General features: G+C 38.2%; 1 protein-coding gene across 1 annotated transcript in view; it reads left to right on the top strand.

Moving 5' to 3' along the window:
- LOC145990151 (serine/threonine-protein kinase 33-like) overlaps window positions 1–18,167 on the top strand; it is a 46,477-nt gene that overhangs the window by 23,293 nt on the left and 5,017 nt on the right. Inside the window, exons 5-9 of the mRNA XM_083125818.1 lie at window positions 71–241; window positions 5,477–5,635; window positions 6,537–6,652; window positions 7,575–7,667; window positions 14,752–15,034. Coding sequence (XP_082981944.1) covers window positions 71–241; window positions 5,477–5,635; window positions 6,537–6,652; window positions 7,575–7,667; window positions 14,752–15,034 — 822 coding nt within the window. The remainder of the gene's footprint in view (window positions 1–70; window positions 242–5,476; window positions 5,636–6,536; window positions 6,653–7,574; window positions 7,668–14,751; window positions 15,035–18,167) is intronic.

Here is an 18,167-nt window from a genome sequence, read left to right as displayed (position 1 = left end):
TTTTGGGGGATGAAAATGATTCCTTCTTAGTTGTATGAACCCGTCTAACGTATGCTTCCTATTGTTGCAGATATTGTCCACCGTGACCTGAAGCTGGAAAACATCCTGGTGACCACTAACCCGCGCGACCCTTCGGATAAGTTGTACATAAAAGTTATCGACTTTGGCTTAGGAATCGTGAAAGGAGGTGTGGGTTATGAAAATATGCTGAGCGATTTCTGCGGAACGCTATCTTACATGGGTGAGTACCTGGTATACTTTTGCTTTACCCGGTTACTCTTGTGATCGCCATCATGGGCGTTTTGAAGGGAGGGGGTTGACCCCCTTCCCTTGGAAATTGGAGTCGTTCATTTCAAATTAGAAAAGTAGTAAAAAAGCTTATTATTTTTAAAGACGACGACCACGGGCGTCGCGACGGGGGCAAGGAAAGAGGGTCGTTGTCCATCATGGAAAATGAATGTCAATTTAATATTATATATTTCCACTTGTGTAGTTTAATTTCAGTTCCAATAATTTTCATTGGAGTGACGATTATACAAGTAAGTAGAACTGGAACAAATCGTCGATCGTCTTGATTCAGGTGTGTAAAAGTTAATGACAAAATGAACTAACTGTGCATATTTAATGTATGGACTGTAAAAATTAAGAAAACAGTTATGTTGTACAGTCATTCTTCTGGTAGATCGAGTATAGTCTTCTCATGTTGAATACGCTACAGATTGTCAACGTCCCCTTGTCTCGGACAATAAGAAGACAATTCAAAATGTTAAGGTTCTTCACTACATTCGTGAAAAGTTGTGTAACTGACGACGTTTATATTACAAAACTAGACAAAAACTATTAGGATATTAATCCCATTTCCCCACCAGTCTCTTCATTTATGATTGTCTTGAACATTTACGAACTTTATTGGGGGCGCCCTTTCCAATAAAGAAAAAACTAAATGCTTTTTTATTCCGAATATTTTTTTTTGTATTGCATTAGGCACTGGCGTATGCAGCAGCATGGACGTCCGCAGGATTTTTTCCAGGGAGGGGCAAGGAAGGGTTTTTTTTTCCAGGGGGCAAACAAGGCACATTTTCTCCAAAAATAGTGTTGTTCCCTAAAAAAATTGCTTAAATTTGAATTTATGATGTTCATGCAATAATTAACACATATTATTGTGGCTAAAATGAAATTATATGTGTGAAATACATAATTTTTGGTTGACTTTCATTTTCCAGGGGGGGAGAGGGGCACGCTAAGGGTACACCCTCCGACATTTTTTTAGAAAATCGAAATATTGAAAGCAATAAAGAACTCAGCGAAAACCTACCACTTTTTTCTTTGAACGACTTATAAATGGAATGCTAAAAATTAGGGGGTGTGCGAGATAGAATTTTTTTGGTCGGGACGGGAAATTTTTTAAATCTCGACATTCGGGACGGGAAAGATTCGCTATTTTACGACAAAGTCTGGATATCTCGAAATCTACACGTCATTTTCACCTTAAGTGATTATTTTTGCATTTCTGGAATAAAAACTAACAAATTACGATAATTTCCAGACACTTACATTCCAGAAAACGTCGAGAATTAACGACTTCTTAAAATGACCATTCGGTATTTCCCGACTGCTCGGAATTCCGAAAAGTCGGGAAGTCATTTCCCGAAGTCGGGATCAGGACAGGAATTTTTTTTCCCGATCCCGGTCCCGACTTTTCGGGATCGCACACCCCTACTAAAATTGGCAATTCGAAATATTTTATTGTGTATGCCGCTCCTCCTCTAGAACGCAGCTATCACCTTTATAAATACGTAGTCCCCTCCGAAAAAATCCTCCGTTCGCTATTAGGAGTATATTAAACATGGACGCCACACAGGAAATACCTTCTCATTTATATCAGTTCACCAGTCAGTTTTTTTTTCTGTTGTAATAATAAATTATTGTTACAATTTCAATCGAAACACAGCATTTTCAAGAAATTTTGAAGTAGTATACTCTTTAGAATTAATTTTTTGAGCACCGTCTCCCTGGAGGCCAGGTGGCGAAATGCTTCTGTGAGAAATATCCGGCGCTGATATTGTTGGCAAGAGCGAAAGCGAATCTCCGAGCAAGCTGAAGTTGTAGCAAGGGAACACCTGGCAAATTGTCCCTGGTGCTGTCCAATGAATGGAGGCCCCACGTGCGAGGATGAAAGGCATTTCCTCCTTCCTTACAGGAAACTCATCCCCCATTCCTTTGTTCCTCAACCCTCCCGACAGATGGCACTGGGAGCCAGGAAGAGGCTAGACAGGCTGTATGTTTTTGCTCACTTTCGAAAAGCAAGACAAGAAACGATGCTCAGCGTGCTTTGGCACAGTGACAAAATGTAGCTAAACTTGAATGTATTTTCACAAAATCAATTGCCCATACAGGCAAGGGCGTTCGCAGGATTTTTCTAGGAGACAAGCAGCCCCCCTCCCAAACAATGTCTCAGTAGAAAGTTATCCTATTCCTGCAATGATCTTTACCAGTCTTACTTGTAATTATGAGTCATGAGTAAAGGGTTTCATCCACAATTTTCCATCTGGGAAGTTCGTATTTAGGAGGATGTAAGAAGTGACTTATCCACACACCCCCAACAACCCCTGCAAAAAATTTTGCTCAACATTCCCCTGAAATTTTTTAAACAAAGGTCCAATTTATGGCCATTTTGGGCCCAAATACTAACTTACACCCCCAGATGGAATTTTGGATGAACCCCTGGTTGTAACTGCAAATTTAGAGTCTAAATGACCATAAATTGGGCCTTTGTGAAAAAAATAGGGGGATGTTGAGGAAATTTTGGGGGGGGGGGTGTTGGCAGGCGCGTCGTCTGATAATGTTCGCATGAGCACGTGAACACTCATGTATATGTCTTAAATTACGTACATATTAAATGCACACACACACATACGTATATTAATTGGATAAATACTGTTTGATGTACGAGTATATACACACAATTTACTCTGACACGACTTCTTTCACATCTGATAACTTTTTTAGATAGTTGGTAACACTGACTCCTACGGGGTTCCACGGAGGGCGTTGAACACAATTGCTGTGTGTGTTGCATAGAGCTGACAGCTAAGGGGCTGTTGGCCACTATACCCCGAAGATGTTCACTTCTCTGTGCGAACACTGCAAGTGACAATACTTCTTACATTCGGCACCAGAGTGCAGCGCAAGGGCGCCGACTTTCCAAAATTTCTGTGGGTGCATATCAATGGCGGTTAGATCTGTAATTATCAAGTATTGTATACTCTAAACAACTTACATGCACAATGATTGCAAGAGGCAATGATATTATCAACACGTTACTAAAAGAAAATACCACATTCATACAAATTAAAATGAAAGAATCTTCATAAATGCAAATAATTTTAATTGTATTGCAGAAAGAACTATACAAGGATTTTGTTGTGAACAGAAACTACAAAATGACTAACTTCATGTACCAAATAATAATAATAATAATAATAATCATGACATGTTAACTTTCAATATAAAACACATTCCTTCTTACGTCATTTGCACTTATGAATTTCTTTATGAACATGCAAAATTGCCAAATCATTCAATCTTTTTTGGGTCATTGTTGACCGCAAAAACGTTTTCATTTCGAACAAATGCATTACACGAATCCCTGGCTGCAGAAGTAGCAGTTGCTGACGGAAGCACTATACTGGAATCAAAAGCGTTTTTACACACACAACAGAACACTTTGTCCAATTCTTTGTCGTAATAAATCCAAGGAAATGTATTTTTCCATCCTTCATGGTATCACCTGCCTGATGATTTCTTGACACTTGTTGCTAATGTACTACATGAACTGGCAGAAGACACATTCTCGGGTTTCTTATTTTTTGACTGAACATGCTTTTCACTATGTTCAGTGTCAGTAATATCCACCTGTGATGACGACGTCAAACATATGACGAATTTATCCATAGCGACTAGCAAACCTACTGTTCGAATTCTAAAGTATGTAAAGAAGCAATACTCAATATTGTGTTTCAGCTTTCCACACGCGTCCCGTGCCACGTTTGGAAATTGCGATACTTTTTGCCCGGCGAAGTAGAAATTTTAACTTCCATCTCAATGTTTTAATTGCTTATTATTTTTTGATAATGGCAAGTGAGTAATATTTATTTTATTTTGTTTTTATCAAACTAAAAATCTTGTGGGTGCGGCGCACCCACACGATTATTTATGTGGGTGCTCGAGCCCCGGAGCACCCAAGTAGTCGGCGCGCATGGCAGTATATACAAGGCATGTCTAGGGGTCTCGAAAAGGTCTGTGCTACATAGTTGCAAACTTTAGCGACAATTCGCTAAACCTGGTGAATTTTAAGGGGGAGAGGGACAATTTCCCCTAGGTCCTTCTTGTATTACTTCAAATATAGCGATGTTTTGGTTTTGGGGGGAAATTGTTGAAAACAAATTGAACTCTTATTCTCATTTTTTCAGTTGAATATGAAGTTACAAGGGAGAGGAGTAAATCTGCATTCAGTACAAAAACATTATTATGAACACTCATATGCGAACCGCATGCGACGCCACTGTGTGTTGGGGAGTGTGGATAAATCACTGCTTGAGTTCCTTATAATAATTAATTAACACAAATTACTATGGCTGAAATGAAATTATATGTGTGAAATACAGTACCTAAAGTAGAAAATGTTAGCTGGCAGGGAGATGTTTGATCGAGCCTTGGGGGGGGGGGGGGGGATGCTCCGAAGCAATGGCATGCTCTGGATTTTTGAAAAGGGGAGTTACGTGTACTTTTTTTTAGTAGTCACCCCCCTTGATGTCCAAAACTTACAATAAATCTCACCCACCCTCTTTCTGGCTCCTAACATTAGCCAGGCATACACCTTATTTGATAGCAAATGATAATAAAAGATAACAGGTGACGGAGGAACAGTGTGCGAGGGAGACCAGCAGTCGGTAGGTAAGCCAAGGCTCTCAAGTGCTGTCGCGCTGTGTGTTATTATGATAATAAAAGATGTCCCTTTTTTGTAAATGTCATAAATTCACCAATGCCTAAAATAACATGAAAAATTTTTCGATATGCAGAAATTTGAAAAACAATCACGTCACATAAAAATTGACTATCACAGTACTCTCGCAAAAGAGGATGTCAAGTGGCATAATCAAGGGGGAATCATCAGGCAAAATGTATGAATCGATTAAATATATTTCATTAATTGAATCGAATTCTTTGTTGCATTAGTATTATGAGCCGATTCACATGTGTTCATAAAACTATTGTCACAAAAAATAGATGTGTGATGTATCCCCCTCAAAATTGAACACAGCAGTAATTTATGATCATTTTAACGCAACATCTCTTTAGTTTTTGTGCAAATCATAGTCTTATTTGTAATGTATGTAATAATTAGTATTAGTTTTTTAAAGTATTATTCTTTATAAGCTGTCTGCAGTGTAACATTTTCTTTGCATATTTTCAGCCCCAGAAGTCATTGAAAATAAACTCTATAGTCAGCAGTGTGATGTGTGGGCTATTGGAGTTATTACATTCCTCCTCCTGTCTGGCCACTATCCTTTTCGAGGCAAAGATGAAGAGAAGACAATTCACTTGATTAGGAGGACAGAACCATCTTTTAGCAGTAAGTAAAGCAAGCAGTGAGTCTTGAGAATTTAGTTTTTCAGTTCAGTTTCGGAGTATTTGTACAACTGCATATTGTCAGCTTTCATCACAGTCTTAAGTGTTCACACAATCACATATCATGCCATTTAGAAAATAGTTTCCTGAGGTTTTGTTAGTTATTTCTTCTTCTGGAGTTTTGTATCTGTTGATCCCTATTCAGCTTAACTTTCATAACATTCTTTTACAATCAAATTATTTTAATTTTTCTGTAACCTACATTCAGAAATTGACCCAGAACATCAACAGTAGAGGAATTTAAAGTAACTAACTACATACATTTTTAAGTAGCTACATCATATTTTATGCATGTATTTGACAGGTTTCATACTGCTAATTTGCCAAAAAGATAAAAAGCACCTGTGTGGATTAACCTCAGCTGTATATCTAAATTCATTGCAAGCCACAAATGTAAGTGTAATTTTAACACTTTTATTGACAAGGAGATGGCAAATAAATTACAGATTTTCACATAAGAAGGCATTTAAAGTGATGTAAATCAGTGCTCCATGTGGCAAAATTTTCGCAAAGCTCTCCCTCCAGTTCTTTCATTGCCATCATGTTAAGTTATAGGAGGATCTTCCCAGCTAGTCCCAAGACTCCACCAAACATCCCTCAGCTAACATTTCCCACTTTAGGCATTGATGTAAATACTTGTGACTTTCCACTCTCCAAATCCAGTATCTGGCCACAAATGTAGCAGAACTACTATTATTCAAGGGTAACTATTACAAAAGTTATCACCAGAAATAGAACATTGGACTAGTGTAAGATATTTTTTTCTTTGCATAAATTATACCAATTAGATTATTTATGAGGGAAATATTCTAATATGATAATTTACCCCTGTTGACTCTCTCCAGGTCACGTGTGGTCAAATGTAAGCCTCGAAGCTAAGGAGTTAATACGGCATATGCTTACAAAGGACCCCGCATTCCGCATGACTGCTGCAGAAATTTCACAGAATCCTTGGGTGGTTGTAAGTACCTGAGCATTCTTAATATTCAAATATTAATTTTAGGGATGGACTGGACTTTGTGTGACTAGTAGTGTTAAAATACCATCTCTCCCATCAAATATCCACACTCATGTAAATTCTGTAAAGTTTGAAAATCACCCACAACAAAAACTCAATTGCACCATATCTGGCAAAAAAAAAAAAAAATGAACATAGATCCTTAGTAGTAGTAGAAGTGGTAGTGGTAGTAGTAAAGAAAAAAGAGAGAGGGTCTCAACCTTCCCAAAACCTCAATCAGCAGAACCCTTTCACTACAGACTTGAAGAGATCCGGATCCGAAACACAACCACATGAGCTCCCTACCATCCTGCTATGACATGAGAGGCTATGCTGTTTGTGGCAGCTGATGGTTTCGAATTGGTCTTCGCAAAATTACAGAAGCCTGTTTGAGTATATCACTCTTTTCAGTGACATGCCCAAGGAGGGTTGGTGGGGGTCATAACCTCCTCTCCCTCTCCTTTGGTCCAGTAAAAGTAAAAGAACATCAAAGGCAGGAATGGATGGCAAAATGAGGGCTGACTACTAAAAATAATATATGTACCCCCCCCCTTTTTCGAAAATCCTGGGCACTATTGTGTCACATTACTTTTTCAGTACTTGTGTTAGTAATGGTTTAGTATTCACTACTTTTATTAGTAACATGTTACTGAAATTAACGTTAGTGAACAAAGTGTATTCAGTAGTGATAATTGGCAAAAAGACACAGGAACATGTGGGTGATACATAAGCCACAATGTAATGGCTGAACTTTCACTTGTTTTTTCCTCTGTTTCATACTTTTGTGTGTTATCAAGTTTTACTCCGGAACCGCTCTATTAACTATTTTAAGGAAATTTGAAATATATGTTCACATTATAGAATTTCTTATTTTTTTGTCTTGTAGGGGGATGAAACTCTAGAAGCATCACTTGAGCATAGCAGTGAAGGCAGTCAAAATGTTTTAGAAATGATGCGGAGTTGGAATTCAGATATTATGGTAACTATGTCATTTGAATTTTACTTTATCAATTACCCTTGCATGTAGAATTAAGCATTCTTGGAATTGCCCATGCTACCATATAATGCAATATACAGTTGAACCTGTGTTATACATATATCAAGGTGAAGAGAAAATATTACGTATAAGTGAGAATTACTTATCACTCAGTTTTAGATACCATGTCATATCATTGTTCAAATACTGTAATTGTATCTATTTTGAGGAACAAGATATATGTAATGCATGTTGTTTCTGTCATAAAGTTGAAAATTAACGAATCTGAAAGTTTGATCCTTAAATACAGGTAAGGAGCGCTTTTTCCAAATCTGCATATCTTTCCTCTTGTTGATGACTGCGTTTTGTCGATTTACTATCCAATTTTAAAAATTTGTCTAAAATAGCATTTCTTTTACTAATGATTGTTCAAAGTGTGGCATACGCGATGCCTAAATCTGCAGCTATTTTAGTTATAGTTTTATGTTGATTAGCGTATAAATGTGGATTCCCATATAAAGTTTACTTTTTGGTCAAGCGTATAACTTTTCCTCTTTCTGTTCTCCATAGCAAACCAGTAGCAACTGAAAATATTCCCTGAAGGAACTGACATTCTGTTTTTATTATGGAACACAGCAAACATCAGCTGTTTCCTATCCTGTTTCGTATTTGAAACTTGCCTTGTGTTTTTGTAACGACAAGAAATGTATACTTCTGTGTCACTGTTGTAGCTTGGTTACGTGCAGTTGAACTGCATTTAATGAAAATTACTACGTACAAATGCAGTTTAATTAAGACATTTTTAAATTATATATATGGAACACAGCAAACATCAGCTGTTTCCTATCCTGTTTCGTATTTGAAACTTGCCTTGTGTTTTTGTAACGACAAGAAATGTATACTTCTGTGTCACTGTTGTAGCTTGGTTACGTGCAGTTGAACTGCATTTAATGAAAATTACTACGTACAAATGCAGTTTAATTAAGACATTTTTAAATTATATTTTTCCGGGACCTACAGTATTTTACATATTAAACAGAATCATGCAGTACTGTGTTACGTATAAAGCAGTCTCAACTGTACTTCTATTTGCACCAGTGTTCCAAAATATCAGTCCAGAGTTGTGGAATAGGTCTTTTTTTTGTCTTGTGCTTGTCTTGATTTTTGACAGCTAGGCAATTACTATGTTTGGCAGGCAGACTGTTTCCAAAGTGATTAATTAATTTCTTACTTAATGCTGTTGTCACTTTACCCATATTCATAACTTGCACTTTGACCTCTCAACATGTGCTCTTCCCTAGCATTTGAACCAAGGTTGTAAGGAACAGCAGAGGTATTCCAGAAACCTATTTGAAAAATCTAGCAATACGGTGGAAAACAGAAAATTCCAGATTGCCATGGAAAATGTGCTTTCTTTGGTAGGTTCAATCAGTGGGACTGAAACAAGAGGTTACACAGGTACATTGTACCACCTCAAATTATTAGAAGGGGGTACCCTAAAGCATGGGCATCGGGAGGTGGGGGGTCGTTCATTTAAAGATACAAGAAAGCCGAAAGTTTGTTACTCTTATTGTTAAGAACAGAAATAAAGTTCATTTAGTTAGTATAGGGTCTACCAATTTGAATGTTAGATCTTTAAAATTAGATAGAATGAAAACCACAAGTGATAATGACATATATATTTTTTTTTATTTTGAAGAGCAAACAATGGCATTGTGTTTTGAACAATATGTCATTCAAATGTCCTCCTCTGCTTCGGTGGGTGGAATGAATTCTCAATGTCCAATTTTCCAGCACGTCTGCACACATTTGAGTGGTTCGTTCGAAGTTCCATTTCAGGTCATGAACTGTGCGTGGCTTAGCAATGCTCCTTGAGAAAATCCAACTATAGAAAGTTGTGTATCTTTTAAGTTAAGCTCTATTAATTTTGTATCAATAAAGAGATTTACAAATGCGTGTAGAGGCAGAGAAATAGGGTTTCCAACTATAAACATTTCTATAGAAGATTCCATAGACCTTAGATTTGACATAACCCCATAGAAAATAATTCAGGGGAGTAAGTTCACATCACCCTTTCTGGACAGAACTCGTCCGGAGATCTTTTCCTGCAATAATTCCATTGTTTGGTTAGCTGTGTGGCAAGTTGCACCATCCTGTTGGAAAGACACATTGTTGACGTCAAGATTTGCCAGTTTAGGCCACAAAAACTGCACCACCTTATTCCTGTATCGCTCCCCATTGACAGTCACATGATTTCCATGTTGGTCCTCAAAAAAATAAGGCTCGATCATGCCATTGGCCCAAAAACCACACCACACAGTCACTTTCTTTAGGCCGGAACCTGATTAGCACATAGCGCTTCAACACCAACGGACCCGGGTTCGAATCCTGCGCGGGCTTGGTTGTTTGTGAATGTCCATTCATCAATTTCATCACTCATCCCCATCTTTGCAAATTTGCCAAGAGGCACAAAACACGAAGTAAAATAAACTAAATCAATCAATCACTTTCTTTGGATGAAGGGGTACGTCGAGAATCACTTGCGGATTTTCATCTGCCCAAATCCTACAGTTTTGTTTGTTCTGTCGGTCGATTATGTTGACCATAAATTCCTCTAAATGCATGAGATGTCTGTCGAACTGAACACGAATTTTGATAATAAATTCGAATAATTTCTATGTGTTGTTGCATTGTGTATCTCTCCATAATAACTTGTCACAGACTACTGCACACAGATGTCACAGTTCCATCTCGTCATTCCAGTCAGTGTTGCCATAACACTCTTTTAAAGTTCTGACGTTCAATTTGGTAGACCCTTTATTTGAACAGAATAATCAAAGTAAAAATGCATTGGATCGAAAACATTGAGTGAAAAATACAGGAACAAAGTTATATTCTACCATTTCATCCAAAGGACAAATGGTTCCACAGTTTTCAAAATTCAAATACATGTAATTGCAGTTGTAGGTGAGAGGTCACACAACAACCTTTATGAAAAAAAAATCCCCTTAACATTTAAAGCCTTTTCTTGAACGAGACATGCAAAAGTTAATACCAAAATGCATTTCAGATACTAACTGCATAAAATGCAAAAGAAATAATGGCAATTACAAAATAGTTGTGCTGGTATTCACTCGTTTGGTGCATCGAGTCTCCCCATTTACATAATAATAATTAATAATGATTATTATTATTTTGAATAAAAATTATTTTTGTTAGTTTATAATATTTATTATTGTATAATAACATTTATAACAGTGCTAATAATACTTATTATTTTTCTACTATTCAACTTTTATCATTTGCCTGACCCCCCTGAAAAAAATTCTGGCGATGCCCATGCCCATGCCCTAAAGCCATCAATTCACATTGTACCCCATAAAAATTTGTCTCACAATTGAAGATACTAGTTACAGTTGGTAGATTTTAATAATACAAAAAGTTTTTGAAAATATTAATTTCAAAAACACACAATTATCATTAGGAAATGTTATTTACATTACAAACAAATTTTGTCATATTTTTACTATAATGGTTTTTGTGCAAAATATTTCAAGACATCTTCATTTCTGAAACATGTGATGCTAGAGAACATATTCTGAGCTCATTTAAATGCTATAGGAATGAAAATTCAAAATGAACCAAGAACATGCTCTCTAGCTTCAATTTGTTCCGAGGTGACACCAAATATAGCAATTTTCAAGATGTGCATAGTCTTTTTCATATCATAGCAAATTTCTTGAAAGGATAGAAATTTTCAAAAAAAAATCTTTGCAGGCACACGCCAAAGATACAATGGCAGCTTGTATGTAATTTGATGAGTGGTTTTTCATTAGGAAAAAAATTAGTAAATATTTGGCTATTCTCTTAACAACTTAAGTGGGTAATTTGCAAGTGCCAAGTCTCTTCCGTAGAGGGTAATTTTAAAAATTACCATACCTCAAATTAGATAGACGAACTAAAAAGTAATTTCTGAAGAATTTTTAGTTGGTTCACTACAATATCGAAAAATTAAAGACTTCATATTGCAAGAAACCATCAGTTGTGGGTTTGAATCCCAGCCTGGGACATATGTGTTCTTTTTGAGTGCCTCTTCATCAATTTCATGATATCATTACTCATCATTAGGGAGACAAATTTATTGTAAATAAAAACTGAGGAGAGCGGTAAATAAAATGTTAGATCAGCGGTATATACCAGCGGTAGATAAAAAATGGCACACATTTTCTCATCATGAGAGGAAACAACATACAAAAGAGCTATAAATTGATAAACTACTTCATTTTTATATACTGTACACATACACAAGTACTTAGATTTCAAGTGTAATTGCCAGTAGCAGCGATTGGGTGGGGCAAGGATAGTTTACTTTTCTTGCTAGACAAGGCTTAGTATTTAGAGGCCATAGTGCAGGGGCAAAGAAAGTGGGGACCCTGAACCCCCCCCCCCCCTCCCCGAATCGCCGCCACTGGTAATTGCACTGAAAAGAAAAGAAAAATTTCACTTAACCACAGTTCTAAGTCTCGCTGTGCATATATATTTTTTTACTCACTCTTCCACATTAACCTGTGAGTGGAAGAAATATAATTGCGATTCGTAAGAAAGCTGCAAGTGGTAGGAAACTTTAGGCAAACGTTTCGTTACAAATCGACAGTTTGCGCACACAACCTCAATTGCCGGTTTTTGCGTGTTTTCTACTTAATATTTCGCGAAAAAGCGTTCATTTCATGGAAAAGCACACATTTCGCATTACTTCGTGAATAAAACTCCTGCATATTTCATCATTGGGGGTGTAGTTACGTGCAGAATGTTCAAAATTGCATCTTTTTTTCACATTTCGCAATTTCGCGCATTGCGAAATCATCATTATCAACCAAAAGTGGCAGAAAAGTGGCCTAAAATAACATAATTCAATTAATCAATCAAGAAAATTCTCATGTGGCTCCTAAATTGGCACACACCTTTGCTTCAAGCACAGATTATATTCTATATTATATACAAGGGTAAGATAAACAGCTAGCTGAGTGCCAACGTGGAGCAGTGTCTTCATCTGGATGTGATTATGGCAAGTTAAACAAACAAGCTGGAGCTTCTGAAGAGTGACATCTCATGGTGCAAATGCGAAATAACTCAATATTGAAAGAAACAGGAGAGATTAGCCAAAGAATGTCGAGGACAGATATACCCGTCGAACCCAGTGCAGATAACAAGTGTGCATGATGGATATATCCACCATACCCACTTAAAGGGTTAAGTAATGTTTTATATCTGCAATCCAATGAAGAAATATGTTTAGAGATGTACATGAATTTTTGATTTAATAATCATGAGAATAATATGAAGTGACAGAAATCGTAAAATCAAATTGCTAAAATTATCAATATGCTCATCACCAAATTATTATCAAATCTTTGATGAAACCAGATATGTTCCATATATCAGCAGTGTTGGAGGTAAGGTGGGTGTGAGGCATGGTATCCCCTGCAGCAAGCAAAATTTTTGCAAAGCAACCCCCTCCCCCTCTAGCACCCTCCTTGTCACCATGTTGACAATGCATTATAGGAAAATCCCCTAATCAAACCCAAGTCTCAACCAAAAATCCCCCAGCTAACATTTTCCACTTCAAGCTGTGTATACTGGTAATTGTTCTGCTTTAATTCAATATATTCATATGTAAGGGTTGCCCAAATGAAAGTGAGACTCTTGTATTAGCATAATTATTAAAATGCACAGAGCTTTGCATTTGCACCGGTAAATGGTTTGTATGTCAGGATGCGAACTGTTATCATCGGAAATTGTTAGCATGCTGTGTGAAGATGCTGATGCAAGTTGACCATGTGCTGTCGTAATATGAATTTGTCCAAAAAAACACTCAGCAAGCCATTATTCAATTTTTGATGGCAGAAGATAGTCAGTGGCGGCGAGTGGGTTCCAAAACCGGGGGGTGGAGGTGGAGGGGGTGGCAAGGTGCCAAAACTAGGGGGGGGGGGGAAGACAGTATATTTAACTTTGTACAGAGGCTGATTCATTTATATTGAGCCGAATTCAATGTGCCACTGTACCGTGCATGCACAATGCATCGCCGTGAGATTGCCCCAAAGCAAGCAACAGTATCTCGGTAGTCACACAGTAGAGCAGTGTGGTCAAGCATAGTCTGATGCCGCCAAAACTGAACACATTCTGGGAGGGGTACATTGTTGCCCTTTACGACGGTAAGTTCACGGCGTCGCGCACCGTAGAAATGTGTAAAGTGCATAATTTTTGTGTAGGTCGTGCCACTGTGATTCGTATTATATGGAAATATGTGGCACACAGTCCTGGGCCCACCACACCTACGCGAGCAGCTAGAAACCAGCCTCCCGTGAAGAGGACCCTGCCGCTATTGCATGTTCATCGTATGGCAACCTCCAAAAATCACCCCACACAGCGTGCAATGGCCAGCAAATGCCGCACATCGCAGGCGACAATAAACCGCGCCATTCACAGGTATTTACGCCTCAAGGTCATTCACAAGAGCAGTGTGCACGCCCTGAAACCGTGTCATGTGGCTGAGCGAAAAAGGAACTGCAGGAGGCTGTATGAACGTCATCTAGCGGGTGATCGGTGGAAGTGGAACAGGAAACTGGAATTTCTGCAATTCCATTCTCTGACATACCTGTCAAGAGTCCAGATGCCAGTCCAATGGACTATTGTGCTTTCGGACTCCTCAAGCGGCACCTGTCCCATCGTCGAGTCCGCACCATCTCCGGCCTGTGGAAAGACTGTAATGAGGAGTGGGATGCAATACCCATGGTCCAGCTGCAACGCAGTCTCCTGCAATGGAAACTCTGATGCCGGGCAATAGTCAATAGTGGTGGCCTGCAGATCGAACACAACCGGTGGTGGAAACACTGCATTTCCTAGGTAGGTGGCACATTCGAATTCGGCTCAATATAAATGAATCAACCTCTGTATATTATAAGATTTAGTATAGTGTGGGGGCAAAAGTGGCAAAAAGTGGGGGGTCAAATGCCCCCCCCCCCCTAATTGCCGCCACTGCTTAGCTATAGTACGTTAATACTGAACGTTGATTTTTTGTTTTCTCTAGCCTGATGTATCAGAAAAAGATTCTATGAATGAAACAGCGGAAGGTCCAGTCGCCAAAGATTTAATATATATAAATCCAGAAGAAGAGCCACATAATTCACAACTGGATGTGAAAACTGAAGTGAAGAGGAAGTTCAGTAAGAAGGCTGACGTGATGGACAAACCTGCTCATCACAGCTCTAAGTCTAAATCGTGCTCAAGCAAATCGAGATCTTCTGCAGAGACAGCATTGGCTGCAAAGAAACTCAAGGATAAACTATTTTCCCGTCCTAACAAATTAAAAGGTATGAAAGATAATGTTTCACAATATTAATCTTCACTTTAATTAATTGATTAGCTGCTAGTGTAAAAAAAAAGAAGAAGATAGTAGTGCATATATATTTTAATTTGATTGGTACAGGGTCAATAAATTTAGTATTATGTTGAGTTTTAGGCAATGCATATTGATACACTTATTTTTCACCCTTTGTACATACACACGATTACAAGCTTTTTCATCTTCATTAAGAATGCTGAAAGGTAAAAAACTTGTGTCATAGTGTAAGTTGAATTGTATTTATTTATTTAATTGAAACACAGCAGGTGCTACCCCCCCTGACCCCCCCCCCCCACCTTGTTCCCTGCTGAGACTTCTTGAACCATCTGCACGTGTGTCAACTTGGTTAGGCCAGCTCTTGGAGGGCTCAAACCCTTGTCTCTCGAGGGTACGAAAAAGCAGTCACAGTCGTCAACTTGGCCGATTGCGAGATTCGAATCTCCTTGTCTGTAAACTATTAATGTATTAATTTAAGAATACTTTGACGAGACATGCGTTTCTTCTGAGGGTAGTGCCATGGCACGGTGGCTCTCCCCTTTGAGCTGCCGCTGTCCTTACCTATTAAATGCTGAGGCTGTAAAGGGGCAGTCAGCACACACAAGGCCAAACACAGGACATGATGACTCTACAGAGGATGATTACACTGGCCGTGGATCCAGGCGCCAGAGCCTAGTTGGCCTGTTACCGGTTACCAGGGTGTATTATGGGGAAGTAGTCAACCTTCCAAAAATATAACAACATACAGTGGGAAAGTGTTGCCATCTCATAACTTCAAGATTATTTTGCATATTGCATGCTTTAATTTATGTAACTTTTCTGCCTTTTGATGCCATGATGAGGTTGGTTATGATGAACTTGATGAAGTGGTACTCAACAAAACAATGTGTGTCAAGATCAGGACTTAACCTGAACCACAGATGTCGCTAGCTTCAAATTGTTGGCACGAGGGGAGGGGGGGAGTCATTGGCATATTTTTTTTGATTTGTGGGAGACAAAACAAAACATCTTTGAGTTAAAATTAGTAATGATAACAATTTAGGTTATCAGCTTTATTTTCATGATCATTATTAAAAATAATGACAAAGTGACTATCATTATTGAATTTTTTATTCTTTTGTTATTTAAGGTTGTTTAATATGGTCTTGCATATTCTTTTTTTTTTTTCAACTCATGATCTCAACAACATAAATTCCCGTCACAGGCATTGTTAGCATTGTCTGACTTAAGGGCATGCGATACAATTTCCATGGAAGTCTTCCCAAGCCCAACTTAGCTCTCTTGGAGCCAGATCTGGGTCTTTTGTGCACTCTAGCCGGACCCTGTGGCTGAGTGGTTAGCACATCGTGCTGCGATGCCAAGCATCCTGGGTTCGAATCCCGCTCGGGCTTGGTTGTATGCAAATGTCCATTCATCACTCATCCCCATCTTCGCAAATTAGCCAAGAGGCACAAAACGCGAAGTAAAATAAAACTAAATCAATCAATCTTTCGTGCACTCATTCGGCTGTGAACTGGGATGCCCCCCCCCCCCCCCCCCCCGTGCCCCGCTATGATGCCATCTCTGGTTCCGACCCACATAGACCACCTTTCGTCATAATTATACATTTTGCACGTGACGTGATATTGTTATATTGGCTGCGTCGCCCCACTCTCTCTTATCTCCCCAGCTACTTCTTTATAGCGCAATGTTAGACGTGAAATTGACATAATATTGTCGTCAGGGAATCCTTTACTTTCGATTTCATACCACCATCGGTGGATTATTGAGATGGGCAATGCCGCCAGATCTAGATGTTGAAAACTAAGAATAAATTGTCATCAATTTAGAGTTAACAATAATAGCAGTGCCCCACCCCTTTGACAACTAACATTACCCTAGAAGGCACTTTATCCAGCCATCGTAAATCTAGCTCCATGAGAGTCAGTTTTAACTCCATTTAAGGTGAAATTTAGTTCTTTTATGCCCATCAGGTTTGGCAACACTGCCAGGAGGCAAGGAAAAAATGTAGGGATGTGACGAAGCTGAAAATTTACCGATGCCGATGTACTCAACGATAATTTTTGGAACCGATACCGATGCTGATAGTTAACCGATTCCGATACATAAGATTATTAAACAGAAATGGGATGTTATTTTCAGCATGACAAAAATAAATTTGTTATGTACATTTCTATTGCATATCATATGTATATACATATATATTCTCAAGAGATGCGAATGTACATTTGCATCTACAGAATGTTATGTGAACCTTTAAGAAGAACATGGATTCTCAAGAGATTAAACATTAGTACACAAGCAGTTCTTTGAAATGCAAAATGAATTCCTGTTCTGCCAGATTCAACTTCAGAAACGCGAGATTTGGAAGCACTTCAGGAAGTAACCTACTTCTTCTCTTATCTCAAATCTGTTCAGCAACACTGAACACTGAATCACTGAATACTGATGCAGCAGGTATGCCCAAGTATTTTCTCAGGACTTGCTTCAGGTTTGAATATTCATTTTTGAATTCAAATACAACAGCAGATCCTGGTTCAGCAATGTACTGTTTTATTTCCGATTTATAGTTAGGTTGATCCTCTGAATGAGTTTGCAATAATTTTATTACAAAAACTCTACAATAATGACAAATCATAACCAAATTTTCAATAAATCTTACAAAACTAGAATATAAAACTTATTAGAAGGTAAAAATCTCTAGTATAATCTGTACCGGTTTAAATATCGGATTTTTGCCGATTCCGATACTGATGCCGATGTGTCAATTTCGGCCGATTTTCATACATCTGTAATCGGCTTCGGCACATCCCTAAAAAAAAGCATTGATCATATGGGAGTATCATTTGATTCATTCTCTTGTGAATATAAAACTTCCGATGGTATAGAAAGAGATGTCAACGGGAAAAGGGCAGTTTGAAGATGAATTTCACCAGCGGAAAAGTCGAAACTTCCATTTGATTAGCCGTAACTTGATGTTGAAGTTGATTCCCCATAAGGAATACATGGGATTCTGAAAATTATTATTCATCATATGTTTCAAACATCGTGTCCAGCTTAATAATCAACATAACAAAATGTTTGCACTTGCAACATGGAGAGAG

The sequence above is a fragment of the Lepisma saccharinum genome, chromosome 7, assembly GCF_977018435.1.
Source record: "Lepisma saccharinum chromosome 7, izLepSacc3.1, whole genome shotgun sequence".
NCBI lineage: Eukaryota > Metazoa > Arthropoda > Insecta > Zygentoma > Lepismatidae > Lepisma > Lepisma saccharinum.
This window is presented reverse-complemented; position numbering and strand designations above follow the sequence as displayed.